The 10,636-nt window shown below is 42.8% G+C and overlaps 1 protein-coding gene across 1 annotated transcript in view; it reads left to right on the top strand.

Annotated features, from left to right (window-relative positions):
* The window catches only part of DOCK5 (dedicator of cytokinesis 5), a 159,235-nt gene that overhangs the window by 43,236 nt on the left and 105,363 nt on the right, over positions 1–10,636 (top strand). The window contains exons 8-11 of the mRNA XM_044659253.1: positions 780–937; positions 1,567–1,648; positions 3,347–3,476; positions 6,884–6,956. Coding sequence (XP_044515188.1) covers positions 780–937; positions 1,567–1,648; positions 3,347–3,476; positions 6,884–6,956 — 443 coding nt within the window. The remainder of the gene's footprint in view (positions 1–779; positions 938–1,566; positions 1,649–3,346; positions 3,477–6,883; positions 6,957–10,636) is intronic.

The following is a 10,636-nucleotide window of genomic DNA, read 5'->3' as shown; positions in this document are numbered from 1 at the left end:
CTTTCTTTCTTTCTTTCTTCCTTCCTTCCTTCCTTCCTTCCTATCTAGCTATTTAACTATCTAGATATATCTATCTATCTATTATACTATAGATATATAGATGAACTATAGATATGGAGAGAGAGATTATAGATCTATGGATATATAAAGAGATTATAGATGTGTATATTTAGAGAGATTATAGATAGGGAGATTATCAATCTATGGATAGAGATTATAGATCTATAGAGAGAGGTCTATAGATATGTAGAAAGAGAGATCTATGGCTATATATAGAGATTATAGATATGTATATATAAATTATAGAGAGATTATAGATATACAGAGATATAAATCTATAGGTGTATATATAAAGAGATTATAGATATATATATATAGATAGATTATAGATAGATCTATAGATATAGAGATTATAGATAGAAATAGAGATTATAGATATACAGAGATATAAATCTATAGGTGTATGTATAGAGAGATTATAGATATAGAGAGAGATTATAGATCTATAGATATAGATTATAGAATCATTTGATTCTCACAACTGTCATATGGAGTAGGTACTCTGATTATCCCAGTTTTACAGAAAGGAAAACTGAAGCTGATAGAAATCTATCCACTATTAGCTAGGAAAGAGGGAGAAGTAGGCATTATGGTCCCATTTTCCAGATGAGTTCAGTGACTTCCTTCCAGTCACAGCTAGCATGAGTCAGAGGAAAGATTTGGACCTGGGTCTTCCATCCTCTGCTGGACTCATCTTCTCTCTTTTTTCTGGCCATCAGTCCATCCTACAGAATCTGGACTTACGGGGCCAATCCATCTTCAACACAATGCACACCTACTGCCTCTATGTAAACTTCAAGAACTTTGTCTGCAATATTGGGGAAGATGCTGAGCTGCTTATGGCTCTTTACGACCCCGATCAGTCCAGATTTATCAGGTAAGGGAGTGTTCAATGCTTAAGCCTGACTTCATCCTGAAGGGAGTTTGAGAAGCAATAAAAGATAAGGGAAGGGCGGTGTTGGCCAGCAAGTGGCTAGGCTTCTCATTCTGATTATTTACAGATGAGGAAACTGAGGCAGAAGTTAGGTGACTTGCCCAAGGTCCTACAACTAGTATGTAGTGGAGTTCAGATTTGAACTCATGTTTTCATGCTTTATCCACTGGCCTGACCGTTAGAGGGAAGTTGTCCCCATCCTCAGGAAGCTTATACTCTATTAGGAAACAAATTCTCCATATAAAATTATGGACAAAACACATGCAAAATGAAGAAAAGGTAGTTTGAGGAGGGAGGCCATTAGTATCTGCTTTTGTGTTCTCCATCTCCTTGGGGAACGCAGTTAAAATAGGATTGAGGAAGGACCAGGGAAACCAAGGAGGGTGAAGTCGTCATTGTCACATTACTGCTCTCCTTCCTCGAATGCCTGCTCGTTCCAGAAGAGCAGGCTCTTCCCTCACCCCCATGCTGATCCCCCTTTCTAGCTGGCCCAGAGGGCATTTTGGACCCTCCATTAGTATCCTCCGTCAGTTTACCTGATGATGTCTTTTATTTCTTTTCAATTTCACCAGTGAGAACTACCTGATCCGCTGGGGTAGCAACGGGATGCCGAAAGAGATTGAGAAGCTCAACAATCTTCAGGCAGTCTTTACTGTGAGTTTCCTCCAATATGACTGTTTCCCCCTTCATTTTTTTTCAATTACTGCCTTGTTTTCCCCAGTGGATTCTTGACCGCATCAATGGAGGCAAATCATAGGCCATCCTGGGAGGCTTCTTCCTGGGCCCTCCCAAAACTTTACCATGTGGGATCCACTTGATGGATGCCTTAAATGGTCTCCTTCCCCTCCCAATTTATTTATAGATTTACTTTTTCATTCATTCTCTTATTTTTGAATGTTAAAAAGCTTTATTTTTTCCTATTTTCTTCTTTGGGGAATAAAAGTTTCTGTTGCTTTTTGTTTGTGTAACACAATTATTTCTAAATATTCCCCTTTCCCAGCCAGCCAATCAATCCAACATTGTACCAGGCTCTGGAGATAGAGGAAAAAATAGCCAAAGACAGTGCCTGCCTTCAAGAAGCTTCCATACAAATATGTACAAATCAGCTGTATTTAGGATAAATAGGAAATCATTAACAAAGGGGGATCAGGAAAGGATTCCTGTAGAAGGTGGGGTTTTAGTTGGGAAGTTGGTGAGGTCAGTAGTTGCAATGGAGGAAGGAGAGTATTCCAGGCATGGGACACAGCCAGAGAAAATCTCTAGAGCTGAGAGATGGAGTATCTTGTTGGAGGAGCAACCAAGAAAGCAGAGCCATTAGAAGAAGATGAATTGGGGATTAAGGGGTAAGAAGATTGGAAAGGTAGGAGGAGGGCCTTGAAGGACAAACAGAGGGTTTTATATTTGATCCTAGAGGCCACAAGGAACGGCTGGAGTTCCTTGGATAGAGGGTGATGGCGTGATTGAGTTTATGCTATAGGAAAATTATTTCAGTCGATGAATAGAAGCCCCCATTGTTGGTTCACATCTAAATCCAGGTGATGTATTCAGATCTCTCTGGAAATGTGGCCTGATACACTGTAGCTGGGAGCCTCCTTTAATGAGCTTTGTTTGTCCTTTAGTTACTTAATGTGGAATGTTGAGAAATGGAGGCTCTCTTTCACTAGAAATTTTATGAATCTCCTTCTTTCTAAGCATCTAAGGCTGGGACTGCCTCAGGGTCCCTGTGAAATTCATCCCTTGTTGGCTCATTTAATGGGCCAGTGAATACTCTGACAACAGGATCCACTTAGACTTAGAGGATTGACTGTTTGCTTTGGTTTAGATTTGTGAATTGGTGTGTCCTAGAGAGAAATAGTCTTGAGGAGGGGTGGGAATTCCTTTGACTCCTTTGTACAAAGCTCTCCTTTCTTGGGGAGGGTGTGGAGGAGTGAAAAGAAGAAATCTTTTATTTGAGTGCAGCAGAGGCAGAAGCATCCCATGGAAAGAACACAGGATCTGGAGACCAAGCTTGAGAAAAGGAGCCCAGCTCTGGAGCTGGAGAGTTCAACCCCCTCCTTTTACAGATGAGGAAACTGAGGCCAAAAGTGGTTAAGAGACTTTATAGGATCCCAATTCTGGAGGCGCCTTAGGAACCATCTCAGCCAACCCCCTCATCTTACAAATGAGGAAACTGAAGCCTAGGGAAGTGAGAAGACCCACAACTTCCCCAATAGGTCTGAATGAAGTCCCAAGATCCTAAGCAGGGTCTTTCTGATGCAGGGTTGGGGCAGACAAAGGAACAGAACAAGAGGCAAAGGGGTCTGGACACGTCTGCCCATCTGCCCCTGACCTAGCTCTCCTCTGCCCCCCCAGGACCTCAGCAGCACCGACCTCATCCGGCCCAAGATCAGTCTGGTGTGCCAAATCATTCGTGTGGGCCACATGGAGCTGAAGGAGGGGAAGAAGCACACTTGTGGCCTCCGGAGGCCCTTTGGAGTGGCAGGTAGGAAGCTGGTTCCACGAGGAGGAGGTGGAAGTGGTTAAAACGGCAAGCCCTGGCAGAACCACTTGGGCCATCCTTGGTGTTTTCTGTCAGTTATTCCCAGGATCCTCTCTCACACTAAAGAGTTCAAAAAAAAAAAGAAAGGAAAAGTATGGAAATAAAGCAATTAGCCAGAGCTCATAGACACATCCACCGAGTCTGACAGTTAATACAAAGCTCCACTCCCATAGTGCTTCCTTCAATAAAGGCAGAAGGGGGGCTGCCTTATCCCCACTTCTTCTGGCCCCACTTGATCACATGGTTTCTCCCCAAGCAGACAGGAGTTCCCCGAAGGCCAGGACTGTGTCTTTCTCCACAATCCCTCATAGATCTAGAGTTAGAAGGAACTGAACAGTCAAGTCACTTCAACATTTATTGAGTATCTCCTCTGTGCCCCAAGAGATAAGTGTTCTACTAAGCTAGAAACCTCAGAGATCATTCATTCCAGGCCCCTCGTTTTAGGTAAAAAAAATAATTTCGATTGAGGTGTTTCATTATAGCATCACCTACACATCTCACTGTATCCCTCTTCCCCGAGAACCAACACATATTTTAAAAAATAGGTAGAATTGTTTTGTTTTGTTTTGTTTTTAAATTTCTGCAAAATTAGCCATCACATCAGGGAAGAATGGGGACAAGGGAAGTAACATTCCATAGCCATAGCCCCCCACTTTTGAAGAAGGAGGAAGCACCTTCACACATTTATGACCCAATATCTTTTGGAACCAAACTTGGTCACTCTACTTCGGCAGTTTTGTCTCCATCATTTGTTGTTGTTCTTTCCATTTTGACGTGTTGCTGTTGTTTGCTGTGTTGATTTTCTCATTCTTCTTACTTCATTCCACATTGGTTCAATCCCCACTCTCCCTGGGAAACAGAGACCCAAGAGGTCAACTGTGTTGCTCAAAGTCACACAGAACATACCTAGTAAGCACTAGAGGCAAGATTTGAACTCATGCCCACTGATTCCAAAGAGAGTCTTTATATTATACCTTGGATTCATCCTTTGTACATAGCAATGACTGTTCAAATGTGTGTTAACTGTTTAATACTTCAATAATCTAGCACAGTGATGGGCAAACTTTTTAAAGAGGTGGCCAAAGGAAAGGAAATGCAGATCCTCGGTCAGCCTGTTTCTAAGGCAACTCTTTCGAAGTTTCATTGTATTGTATCCTACTTGATCTGTATTCATCAGATCAGGAATAATGTCCCTTGGCCAGATAGCATCCAGCCCAAGGGCTGTAGTTTGCCCATCACTGGTGTCTAGCATATTGAGCTTAGTTTATGTAAATAATGAAATATTCATTGATAGATGTTGGGCAAAGCAACCTTTCTCTCAGGTTCCTCACCAAACTTTTCAATGGGCATTGGTTATCTTGGAGGTTTGGAGGGGGAAAGAGAGACAGACAGACAGACAGACAGACAGACACATGGACACATGTGAATATATACAAATGGAAATATGCATGTAAAAAAGATATATTTTATATGCATACATATATGTGTGTATATGTAAATATGTACATGTTTATATATATATATATATATGATCTATTATAATAGTTTAGACATGTGCACACATTCTCTTTAGGGGATTTTTAAAAATGCATTTCTATTCCTTAAGAAACTCTGGTTTCATGATTCAAACATCAAATTTGTAGATCAGAGAAAATTGCGCCATTTTCCCAGCTGGTTTCATGAGCTACTGTACCTAAAGAATGCCTCAACAGGCAACCCACGTTGGGTTGATGAGTCTTTCTGACCTCAGCCACCCTGGTGGATGACAGACCGTCTACTGCCGTATTGTACCCTATTGTTCATTGAGACCACAAGAATGTGAGTCTCTCCTTCTATTGTATCTCCTTCTATTGTTCTTTGTGATCAGGTACCTTGACTTGCTCAAGTGTTCCATGAAGGTAGACACTGGTGGGAGATGGAGCAAGTGTTTCAGGATGTCTTTAATCTGCTGCAGTGTAATATTAAACTGCTAAGAAAATGGTAGTAGAATGGTGGGAACATTCAATATGGCGCCCACAATGGCCATGTTTTGTAATCACTAGTTGGCTCTATAATCTTGTCCAAGTCTTTTTTTTTTTTTTTTTTTTTTTTTGGCTTCCATTTCAAATCTTGCTACTGCCTCTTGTACCTTATGCAAGCCCCTTAATTTCCCTGGGCCTCAGTTTCCTCAACTATTTCCTCATCTATATTCCTCAAGGCTATTCGACTGGGTAGCTTCTCATTTCCCCTCTAGCTCTAAATCTATGATACTGTGAAATCCTTCTGATGAGCTGAATGGGTGAGATGATCATGCAGGTCCCTTTCTAGAGGCATCATAGTATCAGAAACAGAGTCTCGTTAACAGAGTTGACTTTGGAAATGGGCAGAACTGGGTTTGGGTCCTGCATAGGACACATATTGTCTTTGGGTCCCTGGGTCAATCACCCAATGACTTGGGCAACTCTCTTAAGACACTACATCACGTACTTTTCTGTGTTGGTGGGGAGCTCATTATATTCATGATATTAGAGATTGAGAACAAAATGAATTTTCCTTCTACTTCAAATATTCTACGACTCCATGAAGCTCAAATCTACTTCTGGTCTCAGAACTGAAAGAATTACACTTCCAGAATCAATAATAATGATAATGATGATAATAATAATACTTCCAGAATCAATAATGATGATAATAACTTTTTATAATAATAATAACAATAACACTTCCAGAATCAATAATGATATCATTGATTAATTAATCATTATTTAATTGACATTAAATTAATATTAATAATATAATTAATATTAACTAATTATTGTCATTGTTGATTCTGGAAGTGTTATTATTATTAAAAGTTAATATTATCACTATTATTATTCTAAGTGTTTATGTATATTTATTTAATATACTTATTAATTCAAGCATCTATATTTCAGTGCTATTATATAAGCGTTTTTTATTGCTTCAAGGTATGCAGAAATAATTCAGTTTATCTTAACAATCCCTGATTCCCCATTTTAGAGATAAGAAAACTGTGGTTAAATGACTTGTCCAGGGTGACACAGTTAGTGGGTATCAAGAGTGTAGATTTGAGCTCTGCTCTTCCTGATTCCTGATCCAGCATTCTCTCCGCTGTAATACTGAGCTACCTCAATCAAGCAGGATGCAAGGGCTCGTCCCATCTTTGACTGGGTAAGATGTCTGAGGATCCCATGATTGAGGAAACGAGGGGGAAAAGTGTAAGCCAAGGATCTCTCTTCTCCAGTATTTTGTGTTCTGTGGGGGGGGAAAAGGGATGAGATCATTTTCCACAGTAATTAATGGAGACATGAAGCAATTAGTCTCGTTAATTGCCCTTATCTCTTTTTCAGTGATGGATATTACCGATATCATACACGGGAAGGTTGACGATGAAGAAAAACAACATTTCATTCCCTTTCAGCAGTAAGTACCTTGGCATGGCTCCCAGGCGGCCTGGCCCCGGCTTAGCCCGTCGTCACTCATTGAGCCAACGCCGGCTCACGCTCCCTCCTCATCTGGCCAGGAATAGAGGGAACGTCCTCCAGAGAAACGGAGGGTCTCAGGGTTGGAAGGGACACCAGAATTGGTCCAGACAGAGATCTCATGGCCATCCAAGTCTGCCAGTCAGTCAACAAGTATTTCATCTCATTTTCCCCAGAAGGTTGAGAGAAACAGGGAGAATGACTTTCTACCCAGCTTTTATCTTTTTTTTTTTCCCCCTTTATTGTCTGTCTTAGAATCTATACTGAGGATTAGCTCCAAGACAGAAGTGCTCTAAGGGCTAGGCAGAGGGAATTAGGTGACTTGCCCAAGGTCACACAGCAAGGATTTTTCCACCTAAGTGCTTATTTTATCTTTTAAATTTTTTTATATTCCTCTTTTGTTTTTATGTCTTCCTCAGTATCCCTCCCCTTCCCTCTTCATAGAGAGTTATCCTATTTAAGAAGTCCATTGTTTGTTTAAGGAAAATGAGGAATAAAGAGGAAAAAAATCAATAAAACATATTAGTATATCTCCCAACAACATTCCACACCTCTGCGAAGGAGTGGAGGCGCCGTCTTCTCTTATCTCATCTTCAACAAGCACTTATCAAGCATTTCCATTAGGTTCTGGAGAGGAGGGGATTCCCTCCGTGTCTGTCCACAGGCCATGAGTAACCCTGAGCAAAGCTCTCCGGGTGGTCCTACTGAGGAAACAGGCAATGGTGAAGGAGATGAGAGCAATGAAAAAGGCTTTTTTGAGCAGAGCATGCTTGAGACCTCCACAATGACCCTGGAAAAATTTCAAAGAAACTATGAGCTTAAATGAGAGAGAGAGAGACAGAGAGAGAGAGAGAGAGACAGAGAGAGACAGAGAGAGACAGAGAGAGAGAGAGAGAGACAGAGAGACAGAGAGACAGAGAGGGAGAGGAGGAGGAGGAGGAGGAGAGAGAGAGAGGGAGAGAGGGAGGGAGAGAGAGAGAGAGAGAGAGAAACACACACTGTGTTTGTGTGTGTGTGTGTATATATATATATGTATGTATGTATGTATGTATGTATGTATGTATATATTTGATAGATGGAGAGAGATTAGAGGAGGAATTTTTTAAATTTACTAACTTTTTTGTATATTTTATTTTGTATTTGTTTTTTATTTTGTATTTATTTTTTGTCTTTTTATTTTGTATTTCCTTCAATTATGAATGTAGGCAATAAATATTATTTTGAGAATAAGCGTGTAGGTTTCCCAAGGGTGCCAAAGGTGTCCATGGAAACCCCCCCCCCAAAAGATATCAAATTCCTGGATTAGAAAATGTAAAAAATAATTTAAATCAAATTTTTATTTAATTAAAATTAAGATAAATTAAAACAAAATGTTTCCTCAGTTCCAATCCTTTGTAAGAAGGATGAGCTAATAGTCAATAAGCAGTTATTATATTCCTGATGTGTACCAGGCAGTATGCAGAGTGACTTTGGGGAAGGTCATTAACTTCTCTTAACTTCCCCTCTCCTCTTATAAAGAGAATGATTGTGCTCTATTGGAAACAGTTGGAGACGAGGCCGTGAATCTTTGTTCAATGCCTAGTACTCCCATGTACCTCAGTGGATAGAGCATCAAGTCTGGAGTCAGGAGGTCCTGAGTTCAAATCTGGCCTCAGACACTTCTTAGCTGTGTGACCCTGAACAAGTCACTTAACTCCTTTTGCCCAGCCCTCGCCCTTCTGAATTAGAGTTGTTACTAAGACAGAAAGTAAGGGTTAACAAAAACATTCCCAATACCCTTCTGGCACTGATCTAGGCATAGAGAGACAGAATGAAACATTCTCTATCCTTAAGTCAACAACTCAAGCCATTTTTAAATTAAATTTTTAATTTATAAAAAACAAGTATTTTTAAATCACCTACTGTGTGCCAGGCATTGTGGTAACTAAGCCCAGAGGATAAGAGGCAAAGCCATGGCCCCTGTCCTCCGAGAGCTCCCCGTCTAATGGGGGGACACCGTGCTACAACTATGGACAAATGAGATACGGATGGATGTAATTATAAGGAATCCCCAAAGGCATGCGATGTATAAAATTGTCTAAAACAAGTGATTGTAGCCAAGGGACTGATTGAATATTAAAGCACTTTTAGTGATGTAAAAATTGGTAAATTTGCTTTAAAAGTCACTACATTTAAAGATTTTATTTTGTCCCACTTCATTTTTGTGGGGAAAATGGGACACAGAATGGATTCCAACATGGAGAGAACATTTCTCTCATTGACTCTCGTTGTTTGGTTGTTTCGCTCGTGCCTAACTCTTCCTGACCTCATTTGGGGTCTTCTTGCCGTTTCCTTCTTTGGCTCATTTTACAGTTGAGAAAACTGAAGCCAACACAAGTTAAGTGACTTGCCCAAGGTCACCCAGCTAGGAAGTGTCTGAAACTGGATTTGAACTCAAGTCTTCCCACCGCCAGGCCCTGTGCTCTAGCCACCCAGCGACCTCTAATTTACTTCGCATTTGTTTTGTCTTGAGATCTGCGCAGGAGAGGCAGGTCTCTCGGTCCTCCGTCCCGTTCCCTCCTTCTGTCTTCCATCTACTGAGCCGTGCCGAGAGGACCTCCTTGTCCTCCGCAGTAGAACGTGAGCCTGGTGCCCCCCTAGAACCCAGCACCGTGCAGATAAGAGATGTTGGTGGACTCAAATGAAACTGAATCCTGGATTCGGATTCAGAATTCAGACTTGGCCTCCGGGTCTTCCTCCTCGTGGGACCTGGGGATGGCCGAGGCTTGCCGTGAAGCCTCCAAAGGGAGACCCTTTCCGAGAGTGCCGGGGCAGGGGCTCACGATGCCCTCCAGCTGCCCTTCGCCTCCACGTGGGCTTTTCCCGCCCCAGCGGTGTCCCGAGCCAGCTGCCTCCCATGGTGAGGCCACGATGCCCTCGCCGAGGCCGTGGGGAGCTCAGCCCTCGTGCGGTGCCTGCTTGCCCGGCTCCCGGCGGCCCTGCCCATCGCATCTCTGGTCTTTAGCCCGCTGACGTTTTTGGCAGCCGCCCCGTGAGCCCGCCTGCACGAAGGGCTCGGGGGGTCTCCTGCCGGCCCCCCATACCCTGGGAAGGCCTTGTGCTGTGGCAGAGCGGAGACGGCAGCACGTTTTCATGAGCGCCCGAGAGCTCATTCCTCGCCCTGCTGGAAGACCTCGGCTTCGAGCCCTGCAGAGAAAGCTGGCGGGGCTGGCAGGCAGGAGAACAGCCTCCAGAGAGGCAGCCAGAGGCTGTCCGAGCCTATTGGGCGGACGGGCCGGGGAGCTCTCCCTCTCCAGAGGGCCGATGGAATTAGCCCGACGTGATAATTAAAGCGAAGCCCGCTGGCAGGCTGTCTCAGCGTTGCTCACGTCCCAATTGGAGCAGCTGATGGAGGAGAGAGGCGTGAGGCTGGCAATCTGAGGACCAAGAGAACCCTCGATTATCGGTTATTTCCTGGCTGGCTGACCTTGGGCAAGTTCCTCTAATGCTCCCAGACTCGCTTTCTTTATTTGAAAAATGGCGGAACTGCACCCTCCTCTCGGGCCATTTCAAGCACCAGCATTCTAGCTTCAAAGGTTCCCCAAAGCTCTGACATCCTACGTTCTATGGCCCTCTCCAGTT

This window comes from Gracilinanus agilis, chromosome 2 (assembly GCF_016433145.1).
Source record: "Gracilinanus agilis isolate LMUSP501 chromosome 2, AgileGrace, whole genome shotgun sequence".
NCBI classification, from domain to species: domain Eukaryota; kingdom Metazoa; phylum Chordata; class Mammalia; order Didelphimorphia; family Didelphidae; genus Gracilinanus; species Gracilinanus agilis.
This window is presented reverse-complemented; position numbering and strand designations above follow the sequence as displayed.